Raw genomic sequence first — 24,559 nt, 5'->3', positions numbered from 1 at the left:
ATGCTCATCACTAGTCTTGATTGTCTTGATTCTACACAGCGTTACAAAATAAAACACAGAGTCTTGGCATTCTATAAATGAACTAGTGATCTTTTATTGATGACACATTTGAACAGTGATGTCACTCTGAAGCATTGAGTGTTGTTGATATTGATCTCAACAATGGGGAGGAGTAAACAGGCAATGCCAGCAAATAGATCGAAGCCACCACAAATCACACATAGCACAGTAAGTTGGTAAGGACTCACAATCTGGCCCATTCGCGAAAACCTCGTACATGTGATTGTGGGTATGTAATTGTTTATAGACAAAGTTGGTTATCCGGACAATCTACCACTGTAAATGATTATTAAAACGCTGTAAATGCATGTTTCATCATTTCTATGTGTGATACTGTTTGTAGATCGTTTGTAAATCTTATAACGTACGGCTGGCCTGGTTCCGGTGTAGGTCAACACAGATATGTTCAGTAATATTGTTTTGACCCATTTACTCCCTCGAAGTCTACAGCTTTTTATTTACAGTAATCGACATTTATAAAACATTTAAAACTTTTTCAGTAAGACCAAAATATATTGAAAAGCTTGGAAACAGATGTAAACGTATACCGCCTACTTTTACACATTCACGGTAATTGTTCTTGCATGTTCTGATGGAAATGATATTTACTTATATATATAATTTAATGCACTCACTACATAAACAAAATGATAAACCATTACCTCATTTATTACCTCAATTTTGACACTAAAGTGCAAAGAGACAGAACATTGTCGGCATGCAGTTGTGTACTGGACAAACAAATTTTGTTTGTACAGATGAGATCCCTGTATCAAATGAAGCGCCAGTAAAATACCTGTTCGGTTTCAACGTTACATATAGTTTGGCATGAAATGCATGTGGACCCGGCTTTTTGTAAATATCTCTTCATCCAATGACCCAATCGATCTCAAACTGTGCAAGTGGATGTTTTGTCAGACAACCTAATCACATTGTAAATCACCGATATTATGCATTTGTATTAAAGAATCTATCAATGTAACTGTCAACAAAATAAACAGCGGCAGTGTTGGGTCATAAAGGTAAATGCACGTGCAGTTCATGATAGTTACCTGTGCACTGCACAGTGATAGACCGTTTGGACATCAGGGTCATCAGAGATGTCATTCGCCGGCTATTTGCTAGAAATGAACACCTATTTATACCTGTCACGTGCATAGCTGACCTACATTGACGAACGTTGACCTTTATGACCCAACACTGCCGCTGTTACAGGTCATTGACTCCCTCCCTCTGCAAGCAGTCTGCGTTCTGCTGTTTATTTTGTTGACAGTTACATAGACAGATTCTTTAATACAAAATATCGGTGATTTACAATGTGATTAGGTTGTCTGACAAAACATCCACTTGCACAGTTTGAGATCGATTGGGTCATTGGATGAAGAGATATTTACAAAAAAACGGGTCCACATGCGTTTCATGCCAAACTATAGTTACTGTTGATGAACTAACATAGATTACCCATGTCCAGCGAAGTTGTTGATGATTCCATTTTATGAGAATGGAACCATTCTACATATGTGCGTTTGACGCGTGATCTTGCAAAGGGGTTCGGGATTGCCCAGTCGTCCAAGGCGCCGTAATTCGTCCTTCAGTGTTCCGACCCTTGGATATCCCGAATCTCGATTCGCCATCATTATATTTCCAGGGTTGTAATCATGGGTTACTCTGAATGTACTCTCCAGGGTCTTCATCGCTTCTGGACTTCCTCCAACATTGAGGTGACACGCTGTGATATCACAGGAATTCCCATTGTTGAAGAACAGCGTTAAATTCAAATCTCTGCTTTTTTTACTGTAGGCGTATCACTTCATATCTGGATAAGTTTCAACAGTATTTGAGGACATGTCTAAAAGTTGTCAGCATGTTGTGGTGCTATTGTTACGCTATAGGAGCTGCTTGCTGGCGGATGCAGTGAGGTGTTTTGGAGTTGGTGAAAACAGCGGATATGCACTGCGCCTCCTCTGCGCATGTCACAAGACAGTCCTCCACAAACTCCAGATGATCACTCATGTAGGGCCAGGCTGAAAGAGTGCCTCGTGAAAACAGAGTCTCCCCGTGAGCTGCAACAGATAAACACTTATCAAACCTTCATGTAAAATACATTAATTCCATTGGTCAATGACGCTTTAATAAGGAGGGTGACAACTGGAAAAAATATTACCCGCTGCCACGGTAACCGCCAAGCTCTCCGCCGAGAAGCTGAAGCGCTAACACTCGTATGACCCATGCCGTGCCCGGAGTTCGAAAACCGTTCGATCAGCAGTTTTTGTGTTCACTTTTTACAGATTTATTTTACCGACTTTCACTGCTTTATTTAAGCTATTTTATACAGTGAGTGGTTTGCACACTCAGCTTAAACATAATTTACCATTTTTATAGCAGTTTAATGCTTGTCAGAATATGTTTTACTGATAGTAATAATCCAGTCGAGAGGCAGACGCCATTTTGTTTACATGTCATATAGTCAGTCGGTCGCGATCTTTAACATAAAATAAAATGATGTTTTGTACATTTAACATGTCGGAAAGATAAATACATGTACGTTGTATGCTTCTCCCTCGGGTAATACGGTCTGATGTACGCCTGTTTGTAGCAGTGTCATCCCTCGCCTACCGGCGTACATCAGACCGTATTACCCTTGAGAGAAGCATATAACTTATAATATCTGCATGAAGTATAACAGCGAACACACGTGTCTGTTCACCATGGTCAGGGCATATGTGAAATATAGGCAAACAAACTTTGCAGCGATACAATATATCAATGTCCATGTAACATGCGTTCAACACATGTCATCTGTCAACGTCATCTCAGTTCGAAAGTGCCGTAGTGTCATTTGTAAGAATGGGGTATTGTCACCTTTAGCAGTGATAAAGGTCAATCCCGTGACCAGCGAATACATTTACCACTAGGCTACCCTACCAGCCTGCAAAAATATGAATATATCACTAAAGATCATAGATGACACATTAAAAGAATACCCAGAAGTTGCATCGTTACAATCTACAAGCACGCCTATGTTCAGGCTAAACTTCTATACTTACGTCCCTTCTCTGCATTCTTATAAAATGGCTCAATGTTGAGGAGCATAGTCGTGCTTGGGGTGTCGGGTTTGATGACTTTACCTGAAGAAAGAAAAACATCATATGTCAACTTAGCTGTGTCGAGAAACAGAAACACTCACTCACTCACTCAATGTAGTAACGTTTACGTTACGTTTTTGTTGTTTGAGGGGGAGGGGGTTTCTGAACACACGACATACTAAATAATATCAAAGTGTGAATTTGTCTTCTAGTACCTGCACCTCAAATAACAGGGTACTTCACACCTTTAAACATATCATACCGTCTACTTATTTGTATTGTTTTTGGCAATTCTACTTTTAACAGACGACGTGTCATAGTCTGACTTGCGGCGATTTATGTCTTCATGCATGACTAATGTGTTCAGATACTGTTCCATACCAATCCTACTGGAAGCTTTTACTCTTTGCACAAGTTCCAGTGCAGTTTCATCTTCCGATGAAATCCAAACATGACCAAATGCACAAGTAAACTGTTATTGTTTGACGTCCAACAAATGTTACTTTATTCCAGTAGTTATGTAATACTCTAACTGTGCATTATTTGATGTTTGATCTTTATATCAGTACTTAATAAGGCCACAGGCCTTTAGTACATTACAAAATAAAATATACAATCAGACATAGTATAGAAATATATAGATAGAATTGTAAAAGCTCACCCAGCTAAATTGCAGACTCTCATTTTGCATGTATGTTAAATCTGTACGTGGAGGCATGATAAATGAACATAGCTTAATCTTGCAGAATTTTCCTATTTGTGTTTGATAACAATAAATAAAATTTAGTTAAATTTGGCCTTGTAAAGTAATAGGGTTGCAGATATCTTTCTCTAAGTTGTAGGTAAACAGGACATACAAGCAGAAAATGATATTCATCTTCAACTGAACTTAAGTTACAAACATTGCAAAGTCTTTGGGTCCCGACTAATGTTTATATAACGTCCCGTTTCAATAAAATATCATGAGAGGAACATCTAAAACGTGAAAGAGCTGTTCGGAAGTCTTTAACAGTAATATTATAAAGGTAATCTTCCTGAATTATTTGTGATTTGAATAGTTTGTAATAAAAACACATATTTGATAAGGCCATTGAAGCAGTCCATATCTGTATATAAATATATTTTAGCTTTTGTTTTAATGACAATACAAAACTTGATTTTGAATACACATTCTGATTTTGCCAAACTTGTCCATAACCACTACTGAAAAGTAACTCTCTAACTACATGGCCAGTAACCCAGTTTCTCTTACCATTTTATCATAAAAAAACATCATATTATAACATTTTTAGGGAGTCAGTATGAGGACATATCAAGGAGTCATAACCAGCATTTGATTACCCAAATATCTGAGTGTAGATAAAGTGGAAACCGACCATACTCGCCAATACCCATCAGGCTAGATGTACTTATTTTCACACCTAAGAATGTTTTACAGGCATATAAATGAATTTCAAACATCAAACTTTTGTAAACCCCACACCTCTGAACCATATGATAAAATAGGGAGTATTTTAACATCAAATATTTTGAAAAATGATTGGTATGAAATAGTTCCCGACAAACTCAATTGTTTGAAAATACTTACAAAAGCCTTTTTTGCTTGAACCATATGATAAAATAGGGAGTATTTTAACATCAAATAGTTTGAAAAATGATTGGTATGAAATAGTTCCCGACAAACTCAATTGTTTGAAAATACTTACAAAAGCCATTTTTGCTTGAATTGCTGTCTGATTTGAACGTGTCTTCCATAACAGATCTCTACTGAAGTTAGCACCTAGATATTTATAAAATCCTGTAGTTTCTAACATTTTCCTTTAAAGGAAAGGAACTTTTCTTAGCGATCTGGGGCGGACAGTATAACCCGATACTTTAACATAGACTTACGACTGTCGTAGCGCTACGAAGCTTTGAGGAACGGCGCCCATGGGTACAATTTGTGAAGCCCATTTGTGATAACCGCCCTTCATTCTTAAGTAAAAGAACTTTTCTTATATGTCTGTTAACCGTTAATTTCCAATCATCACAGTAAGTTTCACGTTCATTGATTTGTCTCGCTAAACCTTTGACTGTGGATGAAAACAGAATAATATCATCTGCAAACAACCGTAAGAATAGCTGGGTTATATCCGGGTGAAGCTGGATACCAGGATTGCAGTTCTCATTAATTTGAATAGCTAATTCATTACTGATAAAAGGTAAATAGAAATGGACTTAAAATGTACCTAGTCTAACTCCTAACTGGCTGATAAAAGTTTTTTGAAATATTATTAATGTTACGTTCTCACACTTTTACATTCTCATAAATACTACATAAAAGTTTATTCATGTTGATACTTGATGTTATGCAATTATCTAATGCAAAAGGATAATAACATTATCCGTGATGTTTTCCTTAATCACTGTTTAACTGTTAACATGATAATACTGAAATCTGTATGATTTGACACGAGGCATCGTGAAACGCCCTTGAAGAGGCGTGGTGTCAAAAGTCAGTTCACAAATTCAGTATCGTGTGTGTTCACCATTGGCGTTGATGCCGGCTTGACAACTACGACGCATAGACGACACTAAGAGAAGAAAACTTGGAGAATGTTGTTCCATGTCTGAACCAACGCTTGGCCTAATTCATCCCACCTCAAAGGCTGATTTTGGGCTTGATGTAACCGTCGATCCATTTCACAGCAAGCGTGCCTGATAGTGGACACTTGCGGAGAAACAGCTGTTCCAGGGGAGTACCGGAATGTTCTGCTGTCTCAAGAAATCTTTCACAACACGAACGGCACGTGGACGGGCATTACCTTGCTGAAGCGTGAAGTTACGTCTCTGTCCTTGAATGAACGGCTGCACATGAGGCCCAATGATCTCACCCCTGTATCGCAGACCTGTCAGATTACCACTGACAATGACAAGCTGTGTCCGACCATGAGATGTGATGAACTCCCCATACCATAACGTCTTTCGCCACCAAACTGTCGACGTTGAACAACGCACGCGTCAGCGTATCTTTTACCTCGCCCTGTGTACATACCCTTGCCCTGCCATCTGAGCTGTCCAGATGAAATCTCAACTCGTCAGTGAACAATAGATTATTCCAATCTTCTCTCCTATACTGTAGATGTTGTCTGCACCAGGCAAGACGCGCCTGTCGGTGACGTTGGAGCAAACTTGGACATATTGCAGACCGTCGGGGCTGGATGTTTTGCTTCCAGTCAGTTCCGTACAGAACTGATTGGACGTAAGCCAGGAATGGTCGGAGCAGTGAAACTGACACTCTGGAATCGATTCCTTCGATGGATCAGCCGAATATGGTTGTGACGTGACGTCACGCGTGGACGGCCGGTCCGAGGCAATCTCACAAGGTCCCATTATGTTGTGTAGGTTGACGTCTCCATAGAGGTGGGATCGTGCTTCGATGGACACAAAATGTCTGGCCACATGTAGCATTGTTTAGAACATTAGTTGGCATTGATATCACCTTTATTCGACGTTTCATACGTTTCTTTCGATAAGATATATGTAATGAAACTGACACAGAAACAACTCTTTATTTATATTGTAGTTTCTTCACAGCAAAACATGCCGTGGTCACTGTGAGATATTTCTCGTGGACCAACACATTCTGAAAGAAGGCAACAACACAAGGTGACAGTTATATGGATATCTTTGGAAGTGGGTAGGAAAATAACTATACTACCGTCCTTCTAATTCTTTAACAATACCACCAATTTTTAAAAGTAAAGTGTCGGTTTTATCAACATTCACTTTCACATTTTACGCCCATGTTATAAAAAAACTCAGAACAGCTTTTCTTCTGTAAGAAGCACTGCATGTTGAATCAAACAAACATCGTCAGCATATGCTAACAAACGATCAAAGAAATCCTCACCTACAAAAATTCATTTTTTTCATCTGAGGCTTGTGTCAAATATTCTCACTTCAGAACAAACAAGGGAATGTTTACTTTCCTTTAGAATAACATAACGTAAAACATCGTGTTAGCAAAACCCAAATGCGTTTCAAATTGTACAAAGAGACAGTGTAAAAAGAGACAGTAAAATATCATGAATATGGAAATGGTTGTGCCGCTCTTAGTTATGCCATGTTGTGAATAAACTACGTACTCATTCCGTAGCATATTTACCATTTTCTGGAACTGATTATATAATAAACGTAATATTGAACAAGTAAGGGACAGTATGACAACGTAGCCCTGCATCTCCACAGCCTATATAAACAAGAGTACATTGAGAATTATGTATCAATATTATTTGTGTCAGTTGTAAATTTGCATTATGTTACAGCGTTACATCGCCATGCTACAGAATTCTACATCTTCTATAGAAGGAGTAATTCGAGTACATGTCGTTCATGTCTTCGCGCATACAAGTCACTTCACGTTCCTTTCTACGATGCTAAGACAACCCATTGGGTTTGTCATCAAAACTAGATCGATATAACATTATTTAGTTGATCATTATTTTCCCATTGTGCACTACACGAAAAAGAAAACCCTTTAATCGATTATATTTACCCAAGCTATTGGTTTGTTATCTACTATTGGATTTTTGTTATAGCTGTGACTTTTTATAGTTTAGTCACCATTAATATCCACAAAAAGCTTCACCTTTGCCAGTTACTGAGTGCACTGTCAACACTGTACGTCAGAAGAAACTTGACAGGAGGTCGGAAGGAATTTACTCAGCATTGTAAAATCAAAAGGCAGGGAATTTGTGGATGTCAACTTCTGTATTTTGTGGAAACACGACCTTTCATGCATAAGATTCACCTGATGAAGGAGTCAGAATATACTCCGAAACGTCATGATTCCTCAAAATAAAGAAGTTGACATTCACAAAATTCTCGCCTATATGTGTATCACTTCTAAATGCCGTGCAAAGACTATATTGTAAACTCTGTCCGGAATAGTCCCAATCCTGTGAATGCAAACTGTAATCACTTGCTTGCAAAAATGTTATTTTCCGTGAAGTTCTATTCTGAATATTTGCATTATTTGGACAGAACAATCGTCGTAGAGCAGTGGTTTCTGGTGTCAAAACAAGAAAGTTGAAAGATGCATTTGGTATTGTTTGAAAGCTTTCAATCTCTAGTTCTTTCCAACCAATGTTGCCAGACAAAGTGTTAGTCAGGATGTCTTTTGGGAGTGTTTCCATGGTAACTGTGCCATTTTGGAAAGAACACTATTGCTACATATTTGAATAAATATTTGTAATGGAGAGATATCGATGTTGTGAATGTTTATGTGCTCTTTTTAGTTTGTAGATTTCAAGTTAGTTTTCTTTGAGTGTTTAACTTCCCATTGTTCTCAACTGCTGAGTACCTCAGACGGTAAATATATGGACACGTGCATTCTTGGACTTTTCCTGCATCTAAATGTTTCATATCATGTGTCATTGGTGCATGTACATAGAAGGAAGTGTAATGTCAAGGACACTTTCATCCATTTTGTCGCCAACCTGGACTACAAAGAATTATTATTTTTGTATACCAGCAAACTTACGACACTGGCATCGTCGTTTTAGAACTCGGGGATTCAATTTTTTATATATTAAATGTTGCTCAGATGTCAAGAGTCGTACAATATGACTTTGAGGGCGTTTCCATGCTTCTGTGATTTTCTGTCAAGTGCTCTGTGCACTGTACCGCCATACGTTCCAATTCTAGCAATATCACGGAGGGAGACAGCAGAAAACGAATGTTTTAAGCATTCATTACAAAATTGATTTGAGCCATTTACGTAAATCAAAGTACGAGAGTCTAATGCCGCTTTGGTGGCATTCATAATAACCATACTCTCTAGTTATTTCAATGATGTGATCATATTCATCCGAAATATCTAGTTTTTTCTCGTTTATTCGATTATGTATTTATAATTTCCGGTAAATTTTCGATATTTCAAGTTTATTCCACAAAAACATCCAATTACAGGTCACGACCTTTCGCGACCTTTGAAACTGTAGTCTGTTTGAAGTGAAAATGTACCGATGAAGTTCACTTTAAACAAAAAAGTAAATCAAATATAGTGAAATTAAGATTGCGAATCCTCATACTCTTACCTTGCCAATTGTACATTAAAATCTCAGAATTATATTCACCTTAGGATAAAAGTTGTTTAACAAACGATCATAGTTTCAAAGCGATATTCTTGGTTTGTATTACAAGGGGGTACGCGCAGTAGTTGGAACAGTGAAACAAATGCACGTGCGGTACGTGATGAGCGTTAACTTAGACTACCGTAGAAACCAGCCCTTCTTGTTCTCGGGGTTTCATTTAATGCTATATTTGGGGTTACACCTTCTTAGTAAAGTACAGATTCTAGTACTTTTGTTGGTTTGAGTCCCGTCCGGGATCGAACCCACACCGTCATACTTAAGTGGAAACCGAGATGGCTGAGCGGGTAAGGCGTCTGACTCTGTGTTTTGGCGATTATGTGCCTGACTCTGAGGGTCTTGGTTCGAATCCCGGATTTGACCCTACCGAACAAAAGTACTAAAATCTGTACTTTACTGAAAAGTGTAAACCAAGCTGTAACATTTGTTACGTGTATTTTCTTGTTTAACAGCGGGGTCAACTGTAACCCTCCTTTTGAGATGGTGAAATTGAATTATGTGTTGGGTTTAAAGCCAGTGTTCCAGGTATCTCGCAGTGCAACAGATTACTGTGTGAGAGAAGGGTTGCTGGTCTGTAGTGGATGCAAGGATGGGTTTAATGATCAAAAGAGGTTATATAAACGCTATCGAAAGGATGGGTTTAATGATCAAAAGAGGTTATATAAACGCTATCGCAAGGATTTAATGAGGTTATATAAACGCTATCGCAAGGATTGGTTTAATGACCAAAAGAGGCTATCGCAAGGTTGGGTTTAATGGTCAAAAAGGCTATATAAACGCTATCGCAAGGATGGGTTTAATGACCAAAAGAGGTTATATAAGCACTATCGCAAGGTTGGGTTTAATGGTCAAAAGAGGCTATATAAGCGCTGTCGCAAGGATGGGTTTAATGCTCAAAAGAGGTTATATAAACGCTATCGCAAGGATAGGATTAATGACCAAAAGAGGTTACATAAACGCTATCGCAAGGATTGGTTTAATGACCAAAAGAGGTTATATTACCGCCATCGCAAGTATGGGTTTAATGACCAAAAGAGGTTATATAAACGTTATCGCAAGGATGGGTTTAATGGTCAAAAGAGGCTATATAAACGCTATCGCAAGGATGGGATTATTGACCAAAAGAGGTTATATAAACGATATCGCAAGGATGGGGTTTAATGGTCAAACGAGGCTATATAAGCGCTATCGCAAGGATGGGTTTAATGCTCAAAAGAGGCTATATAAGCGCTATCGCAAGGATGGGTTTAATGCTCAAAAGAGGCTATATAAAGGCTATCGCAAGGATGGGTTTAATGGTCAAAAGAGGTTATATAACGCTATCCCACCCGTCAATATCCAGGTTAGAATTGGTCTTTAGCAACCCATGCTTGTCGTAAGAGGCGACTAACGGGATTGGGTGGTCAGATTCTCTGAGTTGGTTGACCACATGTCATCGTGTCCCAGTTGCGTAGATCGATGCTAATGCTGTTGATCACAGGATTGTCTGGTCCAGACGGATTTTTGTTAAGTGCGGCATTAAACAACAAGCACTATAAAAGAAACTACCTATTTTGAAGAATTTTCAGCGTAATAGTTAACAAGTTTTAATTACCATTACCATTGTCTGGGGCAGCTCTTGTGTACTGTGCAACTAATGCAGCGTCCGTAACTTGGAAGTTGGCAAATGCCTGCTTAGGTGTGTGTGGGTGTTTACTGATTTTACAATTTAGTTCCTATGGGCCAATGTTTGGGTCAACCTTCGCGGTACAACTTGGGAATCAGCACGTCACTGGGTGCGGATAAATCAATCGCTTCAATCATTATGCTGGTCGAAGTCTACTTAAGATTAATCGAAAATTGTTTGGCTGTAATGAATCATTAGGTGTCCGTTTGCTGTACATTCCATGGTGATGTTTTTGTTTTCTATTTCAGGTGCATTCAGTGAAAATGTGAATGAAACACTTTCCCCTCTCTTTGTAAGTACACAATACACAACACTGAATAATGTGTATTGTCCGTTAACGTCGATGACGTTAATAATGCATACGTTGTTGTCGGCGACCTTGAGAAAAGAACGTTTACTATGCATGGTGGTACAAAATTTCTCTTTTAATCATTCATTGCTTTCCATAGCTACTATGGACATTACCGGAGTGTAATGGGGCGACTGGGAAGCGAAGTTGTGAAATATTCAATCGCTATGTGGAAGTCTTTGGTTTAATAACTAATATAGGTACTTTGCAAAGGGGACTTTAAAACTTATTCACTCGAATATGTGTAAGCTATCGGTGAATCCCAATTAATTGGAAGTTTTTGTCGAAAACAATTTCCCCACAATAGCTTAAATAACATAATTATGCTTCAGAATAGAAATTGTTACCAACCAGAAATCTCTGATGCCAGATTTCGTTTCACAAAAGACATATTAACACTCCTGTCTTACCACACACTTCTGATACAGTGTCTCAGACTAAACTGAGAATTTTTCGTTACGATAGAGCTTTGGACGTAATCATCATAGAGTCCTGATTTGCCTGGAATGTTGGCCAATCAAAAAGTCAAATGTCGTGGATGTTAGACATGTCATTAAGTGGGGAATGATGTCTGTACTAACGATTCGAATCGGTTCTTGCTGGACAACGGTATATCAAGAACAGGCTCTTGTTTGACAACGGTATAACAAGAACAGGCTCTTGCTTGACAACGGTATATAACAAGAACAAGATCAAGCTCTTGTTTACAAACGGTAAAAGGTCGATATAGAAATGTATTTGAATAGTATAGACGTTGCCATCCATTAAAGTGTCACGCCTTTACGGATAGACTTTGAACGTGAACTTCTATATTTCGTTATACAAGTTTTCCTGTCTCATATTCTTACTGTCAAATACAAATATCTGACCAATCATTTTACGTGCTTTTGTATATGGTAATATCACATATTTAGGTCAGATACAATACAACACATACATTTTCCCTTTTCCACAAATACGTCAATCATTGATGAAATGAAAATAGATTCAGATTGATTGTTTCTTGTTTAACGCCCCACCCAGCAATATTCCAGCAGTGTGACGGCGGTCTGTCAATAACCAGGTTTCAACATTTTAGTGATGGACATCACAAAGCATCGATCTGCACAACTGAGATACGATAACAAGCATTAACCAGGTCAGCGAGTCTGACCATCCAATCCCCTTAGTCGCATTTTATGACAAGCATGAGTTGCTGAAGATTAAGTCTAACTGCTCAAATACATTCTTGAACATATAGGTTCTGAGTAATGAGTGATTTTTTCCTTGAGCAGTTTTGCCAATATTCCCGGAATATATTGGTAGGGATCACTAATAGGGCCTTGAAATCATGATAGGAAACAAGGCGGAGCATTTTTGTAAGAAAACAATACGGCTTCATGTGGAAATGTTTTTGTCTTAAAACATGTAAAATATAATAACCTTGGCAAATAAACGCTCTCCTCTTGCTGCAGCTGTCCAGATCCCACTTGTAGTCCTTGGCCGATGTAGTGGTTAGTATAGCCCCACACGACATTCTTGGGTCTATAGTGCTGGGCGGGGAGCCGTCTGCCCAGCTTGACCAGGCTGGAGAAGAGCCATCCTCCCATTCGAACTTACTCAAATCTGGTGTGCCGCTCCCCACAAAGCGAAGACCTATCCACAGGCCTCTGGCTACACCTCTGAAAGTATAACGTTATGGCGATCTCAGTAGGAATGGACGTAAAATATATTTGTCATTAAACAGATAAGATTACTTGGGTGAGGGATTGGCATACGTAAATCATATCACGTGACATGGGTGAGTGAGTGAGTTAAGGTTTACGCTTCTTTTAACAATTATCCAGCAGTATCACAGCGGGAGACACCAGAAATACGCTTCACACATTGACCCATGTGGGGAATCGAACCCGGATCTTAGGTGTGACGAGCGAACGATTTACCAAAAGGCTACCCCACCGTCCCTGTGACATGTAGAAGTGAGTGGCAAATATAACTCATATTGTGTGACATGTTTGAATGAGTGCCAGATGTACTTCCTGTTGTATGACATAGATGAGTGAGTGGCAGATATAACTCATATTGTGTGACATGGGTGAGTGAGTGGCAGATATAACTCATATTGTGTGACATAGATGAGTGAGTGGCAGATATAACTCATATTGTGTGACATGGGTGAGTGAGTGGCAGATATAACTCATATTCTGTGACATGGGTGAGTGAGTGGCAGATATAACTCATATTGTGTGACATGGGTGAGTGAGTGGCAGATATAACTCATATTCTGTGACATGGGTGAGCGAGTGACAGAAGTAATTTAGTTGTGTGACATAGATGAGTAAGTGACAAATCAGAAAACTATTTCTCATCCAAACTGAATTTAGTCCAGATAAAAACTGAAACCATAATTTGACATTCGAAGTTGCACTAAGTTTCTATACGTAGTGCTTCATTACACTATTTACGTCACTTGACAAACATCTAAAAAAATGTTAATAATGATAGTTAAAGCCAATAACAACAACTTTTCAGTCTAGTAAATACTTACCCCGGCCCATGAGTTCCAGCAAGGTATGTTTTGGCCTCTGAAAATATTGTTTCGTTTGCAATGGAGAGCAAGTTCATCCCAAAATGAGCGCATGAATCACTCGCTTGCTGCCAGGTAGCAAATCCATAGACATAAACGTAGTCATCCGGAGCTGGAAAGAGAAAACAAGTGGTTTTGCAATAAGATATAACTTCAAAATAGTATCTGTTTTAATTACGTGAAAATAAAAACAAAATATTATCAAACGAAAAACATAAATATTGTTCATACGTTTCAATGCGGAAAACACAAATTCTCCAAACATTGTTTTCACCAATGTTTGGTTAACAGGTATTTAGAGGCAAATAAATCCATGCTTTACCTCCATGGACTGTCGTTCCACAGTTGAGAACACAAACCACAAGGAACCACACTAGCATTGTGGACCAACAAGCACCTTGTAGTCCTCACGACTAAATGAGGCAGAGGCAACTACCAGAAGTCTGTGTGCGCATAAATGCCCTAGTGGAATCAATAACGCCGGGACTGTTTACTATTTAGATATGCTACATTATCGAGAAATCATTGATTTAGTTTTCAGATATTTTATTCAATGTGCAATAGGTTAAAGCCAACAATAATCTATGGAGCGGTTTCCTCAGAGTCATTGTCGCTATGGCAACTGAACAATCAGAAAGTCTTAAATTTTATACCCACCGTTGGTCAAACAAAATCAAGAAGAGGATTTGTTAACATTTACAATATACGTATACATATTAAATAAAAACGCAGACCTTTTTGACACTTACATTTATGACATTGCAAAACTACTTTGAAATGTGAAATGTTTCAAATGTTGAATTCTCTGGGATGTGTCGATATGAGTGTCTGAAACTGTGGTTATTTGGTAAATAGACGTTAAAAATAATCAATACTCAGAACATAGCTTTTATGTTCACATTAGGCGTTCGTTTAACGATCTGTTCGTCAAAAACATACATATTTCATTTTTACAGTTCATCAAGAAACTATCCATCTGATCCAGGCTATTGATCGTTAATGATTACTTCCTCTCTTGACAGTGTTCCCCTTGTGCCATCAAGGAAGTTGGGCAATACATGGAACCTGATATTTGCAAACAAGAATGGCCATTATCGAAAAGCTTGAATTGACCTTTATTAGAGCATACATTTACAAATAGCTACGTGCTTCTTTTAATATCCCAGGAGTATTAGGCCTGAGGCCGAGATCCTTACAGGCTCTCAAAGTCTAAAAGTGTTTAAACATCCTGGTGAATACACTAACACTACACCAAGTAAGGCCATCCTACTTGGGACTTACAGGACGCTACGTTTACAAAGCCTGGCAGGCATGAAAAAACGCTGAATGAAGTTGAAGTAGCATACCATCTTCGAGGAACAATTATCTCACGTTGCTTCTTCTATTAATTAATTAATGTGAAGCACTGCCAAATAACACTTCATACATCAAAATTTGAATATATACTAAAAAGGGCAAAAGAAACGTCGCTGGAGATTGTGTTAAAAAGTGGTTTATTTGAAACAGGTTCCTGGCTTGGAGACGTCGCCGAATGTTTCGGTCACTGACTGGTCGTTGGTGGTTTCCTAAGGTCCCCCGAGCTGTTTCTGTGGCCCTTGCGAATCTGTCTTGCAGGTGTTGATGGACGATATGACGGTCCTGGCGACGTGTTGTTACACGGGGTTGACCACTACGTGGACGGTCATCAATGCTGTTGGTGGTGTTGTATCGCTGTTTAAGACGTTTGCAATGACTCTAGACGTCCAATGGCTTGTTGTCTTTGATCTCTCGTTAGCCTAGCCATAGCTGCTGTGTTCAGAAAACAAGTTAACGATTGCCATTCAAGATGACTGAATGCATGCATGATTATCTTATCACAAGTGATACAAAATGGAGGAACCTTACCTTCCCATAGGTATTTATGTGTACGTCTTGAAAGAGAAAGCCCAACAAGACATCGTCGCAACCCAAGCTGGTGTAACCAACAGATGGTTTAACTGCATGTCATTTTTATACCTTGCTAAGTTCCCCGCTTTGTGTAAACATATTTTTATTCCTAAAGAATCTGGTTTGGTAAACAAGCAGAACTTTGCTTATATCAATACCTCACCAGTACATATATCATTTAAACAAAATACACAAGAACTGGATACTCAAAATGACGAATTAAATTATCATATATGTGCGTTGTAGGTGCTTGTAAACATTGAGCGTGCAGCTACACTTCATTAATTGTTTGCATATAATTGTTTAGAATAATTTATCAAATCGTTTAGAATTGAGGATGTATTGATGCAGGGACTCCATTATGTTTTTATTGACATCGTTGTTAGCCGGAGGTATTCCGTATAACACCGTTTGGAGATTGTGGCCATTTACATAGAAGTAGGTATTATTTCTAATAGCAGTGTATAACTTCCATATAAAAAAGATAATGGACACTATCTTCATTGTGGTATCCACAAGCGCATCCAGGATTGTTAGAAATGTGTCTATTTACTTTATCCACATTCAAATCACTATAGCCGAGCATAAGTCGAAAGTGTACGATCTGACAGAATCGACTGCCATGATTTAGATCTAGATAATTATTTGATTCATCATTTTTAAGCAGAGATTTGAATTCACCGATTGAGTTAGCGAATGCTAAATATCAGGCAATGAATTCCAAATTTTAATTGTGTCAGGTAGGAACGACTTTTCATATATTTTAGTCCTACAATTTATTAAGGATGAGGACTATTTTTATGGATATACAACTTCTTTATTCTGTATAGACGACATAGCTTCTAATGTTGTTGTCAAGCAAGTGATGCATGAGAAGTAATTTTGGGTGATATATATACATGAGATGTTTGGACAGTAGATGAAGCATGAGGCGAAATTGAGTTGCTTTTACAATAGAAGAGGTTGATAACAATGATGCAGGGACTCTATTATGTTCTATTGTTTGTATTTTAAATTTATTACGGAGATTATATTGACTGTTTTCAGAGACAAATTTAGGGACAAGGTCACAGAGGTAGTCAGGTGCGAGATCGTTATTCATCTTGTAAAAATGTATTAGTTTAATGTCGCGCCTTCTTTCTTTTAATGGTTTAGACTTTGTTTCGATATATAACCTATGATGACTAGTGCCACGAGCTGCGCCACATGTTGTACGAAGTGCATCTAAATGTAACCGTTCAAGCATAAGGGATTGATCATTCGTGCAATTATCGCAGATATGACAACAATAGTCAAATATCAGCATCACAAACGATGTGTACATGCTTTCTAGCGTTTTCCTGGAGAGGCGATATTTAAAACTTAGGAGACAGTTTATCATGGGGCTAACTTTGGACTTTTCTATGCACAATCACACAAGTGTTTATGACTTTCCACTTCTCGTATCGGGGTTTGGTTCATGTTCAAGATCGGAATCGTATCATTTTTATGTTTACGAGAGAAATTGATTGTTTCGGTTTTATCAGGGTTGAAGTTAACTTGCCACTTGTCTGCCCAGCTAGATATACGGTTTAAATCACCGTTCAGACAGGATGTGCGGCAATATCGTGATCATCTACAATTACGTAAAGTGATGTGTCATCAGCAAATAAACGTATGTGGCTTTTTATACCATCTACTATATCATTTATGTATACAATAGAAAGTAAGGGTCCCAATACAGAACCTTGTGGGACGCCAGCAAGGACAGGTTAATAATCGGAACAGTATCCATTAATGACGACTTTATGTGATCTGTTTTGTAACAAACTTTCAAACCAATTCAAAAGTGATCCACCAATGCCATAGTTTAGAAATGATGCCCTTGTGCCATACCTTATCAAATGCCTTACTAATGTCACCAAAAACAGCTCTGACCTCTTTACCTTCATCAAGTCCTTTCGCTATAAAATCATACAAATAAGTTAGTTGATTAGCGGTTCTCTCTAGAGTTGCCTGGCATAAAACCCGATTGTAAATTTGTTAAAATATCATTGTCTCTAAAGTAATTAAATACATGTTTAAAAACACATTTTTCTAAAACTGTAGACAAACAGCTCGTAAGTGCGACCGGTCTGTAATTGGAACGTTCATTTACACTTTTCTTTTATGGAGAGGCATGACTGACGTTCCCCGCTACTTTTGCAGTATACCTCGGATGTAACAAAGAAGGTTTATAATAACTGTTGGATCGGATGAGTGCTGCTTCACCAGCACGGAGATTTGTGACCAAAGATTCCAACATAGTCAGAAAACGCGCCAAAAATATATTACGATGATTATGTCGTTCAGTGATGTCAAGTAAAATGGATGATGACACGAATTAGCTTTAATAGCCCTAAAACATGTCAGAGTCAGAAAATAATTGCACTTGTTAAAACTGTTTCATGCATTTTCGAGTTTTACAATGGCCTTTGAGTTGCCAGCAACAAGAGTCATCAGTCGATGATATATCCCCCGGCAGAGATCAAATTCGAAAGAGAAAATCATCTGATTGTTACAGGAAGACCTTCAGGAATGTTCTGTTTAACTTGATCAGAGAATCCCTATCAAATGTGTCTGCTCAGATGCAAGAGTAGCTATTGGAAGAGGTTTGGTGTTGATGACGTTCTCTATTCAACGACAGTGGCGCGATTATAATCTTGTTGGTAATGAATTTATTTCTGATTTCTTGAGTGTGATCAATGTCATTTCATTGGCTTTACCAAATGCCAAGGAGAAGAAGGCAGGTGTAAAGGATATATTATGATAATTATATCAAGTGCAATATTATTCCAAGTGGCCGAGTAAAAAATAACGTCTAATTTTGAACATCAACTTAGAGAAGGTTACATATACAACGGTATGGATGGATGGATTTATTGGAATAAATCATTGTGTGCGGAGACAGTTTAACGTGGGTGATCGGTGTACACTTACAAACAATCAATGTAGGGGGGGTTCTGGTGGTGGATAGAATCTTGCAGTTGAAGATTTCTTTGCAGGCTCCACCATAAGTGATGAGCCACGGTCAATGACGGAAGGATGACTGAACACATCCCTTCATGGAATCAGTAACATATTTTAATAAAGCCAGAGATTTAGACCATTAGCATTAACAATAAAGAAATTATGATGAACCGCCTCCTTCATAGGAGTGGTTCGAGTCGTAAGTTGGTATGGTCTCCTCATTTTTGCGGTATTTTGTAAATCACATGCATTTCAGGGCGCTGTTTTCAACTTCAGGATGTTATATTAACCCAGACTTATTAAGAAGAAAACTGAACAGTTGTTCTAGTGCATTAATCGTTCATTAATTAGGCTTCTATATCATATACTTCTGTTTGGGCTTATGTCGTTACCGGAAGTAAGACAGAATTCGCCCCGTTGGTTTCGCATTGAATACGACTATTCAGGTCAAAGATTCCCCTATCATAATTGTTAAAAATATCATGAACACATTCTCGGATTGAATTTTTCGTTAAAATACAAATAACGTACTATCACCTGCTATAACAGGAATGCTTAATGCCTACACCAAAAGTGAATTGTCACATACAATGTAAAAAGCATGATTTTACACATACACAATTATCCATAAAGCTCAAGACTTTAGATAGAGCAATTACAAACAAGCATGGCCGCTGTGGAATGATTTGATAGAAAAAGGATTCGTAAATATGGATACATGTAACGGCGTTGCATCCCATTTCGTGATTGATGTGCCTGTTCGTTTGTTTGATGTGCCTGTTTGTTTGATATCAATATGAAAACAATACCCACAGAAACGTTTTTTCTTGTTCACTTTTCGTGGCATCATGTAATCATAACAGATTTTTATTGATGTATTTCAATCCAAAATACATAATATAACTGTCATATCAGTGCTATTATTGAGTTACATGTACAGTGTATTATTGAAACAAACATTGTCAAATTGATGAATTGTGTTTTCGTTGCTCTTGTTATTTACCTAAATGCACTATTTTCTCTATTTTACATAACAAAAGAATGGGGCGACCGAGTTGAATGTCACAATTATTCAGGAAACGCCGTAATGGTCAAGTTGGTCATTACTGCGATATTTTGTACACCATTTAAGTATTATTTTCCCATTTAGCAAAATTGTAAATTTTGCACTTGATTAGGGGATTTGATTCATATCGTGTTGAATATATTCTGAAGGGAGTGTTGTGACCATGAAGGGAGAGATTTGATGTTGTACACTGGACAAAAAGCAAGTGAGATATGATCATAGTATATTGCCATATGTGCAGGATTTGAATTCAAAAGTTGACACCTGAGTAAATGCTTGATCACAGAGTATTTCCAACACATCCTTTTAAATAGGTGATGAAGAATCTTTTATAAAGTTACTAACGTTGGAAATACGTATAATTCTTTAGGTGGACAAATATTTGGAATTGTTTCAATTTTAAACGCTTTCATGCTTCAGAAACTCATATATATTTCCGGATATCAAGGGTATGTATTTAATATGTTCATATTACCAGTACTAAAACAAGATCGCCGATTTTGCCACATTCTGAAATGCTGGGTTCACATTGTTTGATTTTCACAAATTGTGAAGCCCTTAACCTCATTAAAATTCTACCGATAACTGGGTGCTAAGCAAAACTGTTATACAAGGGGACAGGTTTGAATCAGTTCAACAAGTTGTCAGTGAGTCAAATGTGAGTCAGTGAAAAGGGCTCCCGACACATTCTGAGCCCTTAATCGTTTGCTTACATGTTGTCATTCACATTGGGGTTGGATAGTTGCTTATATATGCAGTATGTTATTACTGTCTTCCGGTTTATTGGTTTTGGAACCGGCGACATGGATATAATAAGCGAGATGCTCGAGATGGGCATACATTCATGACAATTTTAGGAGTAGAAACGGAGTCATAGGTCTTGAGGGAATTCCAAGAGTCATGGGGATTTTACCCATCTGAGCGTAACTCCAGTGTGTAAGATTTGTAAATCATCATGGACAACACACAACCACTATTAATGTCATCTTGATGGATTCATCATATTTTATGTATAGCTGTGTTATATTTCCTCGGTGAAATGTCTTTCCTGTTGTCGGAGTTGAAAATAATCCCTATAGTCACACAGAGCTGGACTTTATAAGTAAATATGTACAAACGGCATAAACCTTGTGCTCTAAAGTCATATTTTGCAATTTGTAAATGAATGAAAGCATGTCTGCAAGTCTCAGCATGTCTGCAAGTCTCATGATGCATAACTCAAGGCGAATAGTAACTTAACTCAGCCTTATAGTGGTATTAAAATATCTAAATATACGGGCGCGAATATGTACCCTTGTATTGTAAATAACCATGTTTTGTGCTTTGCAAAATTAATAAATTTAAATATATCTTAAAAGACTCATAACACATCATTCGACGTATATTGTAAATTAATTCAATGGGATGATTTGATCCTGAGAGCGATTTGATCCTGAGAGGGGAGTGGAGGATTTTGTCCTGAGGGGAGTGAATTGATCCTGGGGAGAAGTGATCTGAGAGGGTAGTGGATTTGATCCCAGAGACAGTGATTTGATGCTTTGATGGGGGATCTGATAAGGAGCCCTGTCCTGAGAGGGGAGGGATTTGATCCAGGGATGGAAGGGATTTGATCTCGAGAGGGGAGCAATTGGATCCTGGGATGAAAAAGTGCCCGTTCCATGATCAGGTCACTCTAGAGCGATTTTTTCATTAGACAGCATCATTTTACAGTGACATTTACGAGCAGCGATATAATTCTGCCACATCGAACTCAGCAACGTCTCGTCTACATTACAGCGATTTGTATAAATGATTGGACCTGACAATCCGGTGACTGACACCATGAACATCGATCTTCGTAACTGTTAATTGATGACATGACGTCCCCGAGTCTTACCGCTCTTTAGTCTCTAGTCGCTTCTATAGGGAATCTCAGGTAGATGGGAACCCAGAATGCACCATTTCGACATTGACCTTCCTCCACATAAAGCTGCCACGATCAGCCAGATGAAACTGAGAATCGCTTCACAGCGTCCTTTCAAACAAACTTACCGAACCGAGTACACTTATAAACTGTGATGCAATGGCGTCTACTTTGATTCCTCTTCTCTTGTTTGCATGCATATTCATCGAGTGAATTGTGAAAGAAGACAATTGATTGTGACATATTCTATACATTGAAGCGTGTAACGCATTCAATTAAACGATTGTTACAAGTAGTCAGGTATGCGAAACAGGTTTTTATTCACATTTGTTTTCATTGTGCATGAAGCCCTCCAAGACTTCTATTCTAGCAGTTTTCCACGAGTCAGCCTACAAGACAGGTAACCAATTAAATGGAGTACATGGTATTGGAAAAAGATGCTTGGAACAACAGATTTTTGGAACACAAACCATCATACAGTACAAACAAATCATGTTGGTTACGTGCGAGTTTTACCCACGAGTATGTTGTAAGAGAAATGCCAATAAATCTCTAGTTCCATACAAACCCAGTGAATGGTAACACAACAGTAAAACCTCATTACCTCGATAATCCTGACATAATGCTGATCAACCAAGCGCTTCTTTGAAGCATTTCAAGATAACTGTAATACGTAATACGATGTAAAACCTATCAAATATGTCAGTTAAACATTTTTTTGCGTCGGCTACTTTTGCAGATCGAGTTGTTCGTTCTTAAACCCCACCATCGGCAATATTTCAACTATATGACGGCGGTCTGAAACAACGAAGCATGTCAACTTGGATGTCACCGAACTTGACCACCCCATCCGTCCAGTTGCCTTACACGACAATTCACAACTAGCTCACCTTCTTTGCGAACACCATTATTTGAGACTGGTCTAGAAGCACATTTTCATGTAATTGTAGAATCGACTCTGATCTGGGAAGAGACTTCTTTTGGATGTGGAATGGGTTTTGTTGCTAAAGTTAACATGTGAGTGTGAGAGCTAGTTTTAACTCCGCTTCGAACAGTATACCAATTAGCTCACCTTTTTGTGAACACCCGGTATCATCATTATTTAATACTGGTGTGTAAACATATTAACACTATACAATCGAAATATTTTAGTCGATTCTGCTTTTAGAAGAGGCTTCATGTGGATCTGGAATGGGTTTTGTCGCTAAGAGTGAGTGAGTGAGTGAGTGAGTGAGTGAGTGAGTGAGTGAGTGAGTGAGTGAGTGGAGTGAGAGTGGAGTGAGTGAGGAGTGAGTGTGGAGGAGGAGTGAGGAGAGGAGTGAGGAGGAGTGAGAGTGAGGAGTGGAGTGATGGGTGGGTGGGTGGGTTGGTTGGTTGGAGGTTGGTTGGTTGATTGATTGATTGATTGATGGATGGATGGATGGATGGATGGATGGATGGATGGATGGATGGATGGATGGATGGATTGATATCTCCGCTTGGAACAGTATGCCAGTTGTACCACGGCGCCACGTGGGTACCCAGGGTAGATTGTGCCCCCAGCAACCCGTTGCTGATCGGGTGACTGTTTAACGTCGCATTCGACACTATAAGTGTGTGCGCGCGACCTGTTAATGTTCTATAGATTGGCACGGCCTGGGATCGAAGACCCATCTTCCCCTTTGCGACCAAACGCTGTATACACTTGATCAAGGAGGGGCATTTAATATCTTTAACGAGCTGTGTTTGTTAAACCATGGAACCATAAATAATGGATTACTTTGATATTCGTATGGTCTAATTAGAAGTATTCAATTTGGTTTTAGAACAAATCGATGAACAATTGATCTTGAGGCACGATTAAAATCCTTTGTTTATAATGCTACTGTAAATTGATAACACTGAACGTTAATATTTGTTCGATCTTGAAACAGTGTTTGATACTAGCTTGCTGTATAGTGTAGGAACGATTTTGGATTGCTCAAGGCTTCTTGAAACAGTATTGTTTGATACCATGATTAATCTGTTTGATCTGTATAGTCTGTAGGAACGATTTTTGATCAATTTGGGGATTTAACGCAGATTTTGTGTCTGTATTAGATATGAGACTGTTTGAGTGAGATCAGTCAAGTGCTTTCATTTGGGGATTTCAGAACTGTATTAGCTATGATTAATCTGTTTGATCAATTTGGGGGGATTTCAATATTTAACGCAGATTTTGTGTCTGTATTAGCTATGATTAATCTGTTTGATCAATTTGGGGGGATTTCAATATTTAACGCAGATTTTGTGTCTGTATTAGCTATGATTAATCTGTTTGATCTAATCAGATTTTGTGTCTGTATTATCTATGATTAATCTATCCCAATTTGGGGGATTTCAATATTAACGCAGATTTTGTGTCTGTATTAGCTATGATTAATCTGTTTGATCAGATTTTTTGTCTGGGATTTCAATTTGGGGATTTCAATATTTAACGCAGATTTTGTGCTGTATTAGCTATTTTGTGATTTTGTGTCTGTATTAGCTATGATTAATGATTAATCTGTTTGATCAATTTGGGGGGATTTCAATATTTAACGCAGATTTTGTCATGTTATTGTACGGTAATTAATTGTTTTTAAATATTCAATTCATAAATGGTTTCCAGTAACTGGATTAAAGTTTGTGCCGAAAACATGAACCACACGAAGACACGGAATTTATTTATATAGAAATCAATGTTCGATACCTTTTCTGCCAAATAACCAGTTAAGTATTTCAGTTGAGAAAGGGAACACAACCACACTGACATACGTATGTATATAATCTATTCATATATCATCATGTTGTCATG

The 24,559-nt window shown here is 38.2% G+C and overlaps 1 protein-coding gene across 1 annotated transcript; it reads right to left on the bottom strand.

Annotated features, from left to right (window-relative positions):
- Positions 1-1,495: 1,495 nt before the first annotated feature.
- On the bottom strand, positions 1,496-14,283 carry LOC124283112 (macrophage mannose receptor 1-like). Its single transcript, XM_046719139.1, has 5 exons — positions 14,184-14,283; positions 13,823-13,973; positions 12,718-12,956; positions 3,108-3,188; positions 1,496-2,123 (listed from the first exon to the last, which is right to left on the bottom strand). The coding sequence occupies exons 1-5, from the start codon at positions 14,239-14,241 to the stop codon at positions 1,942-1,944; spliced, it is 711 nt and encodes a 236-aa protein (XP_046575095.1). The 5' UTR covers positions 14,242-14,283; the 3' UTR covers positions 1,496-1,941.
- Positions 14,284-24,559: the final 10,276 nt, after the last annotated feature.

Source organism: Haliotis rubra, unplaced genomic scaffold (genome assembly GCF_003918875.1).
Source record: "Haliotis rubra isolate DU_JTF1 unplaced genomic scaffold, ASM391887v1 Scf31, whole genome shotgun sequence".
Classification (NCBI taxonomy): Eukaryota; Metazoa; Mollusca; class Gastropoda; order Lepetellida; family Haliotidae; genus Haliotis; species Haliotis rubra.
Note: the sequence above shows the minus strand (reverse complement) of the source record. Positions and strands in the feature narration are given on the sequence as shown.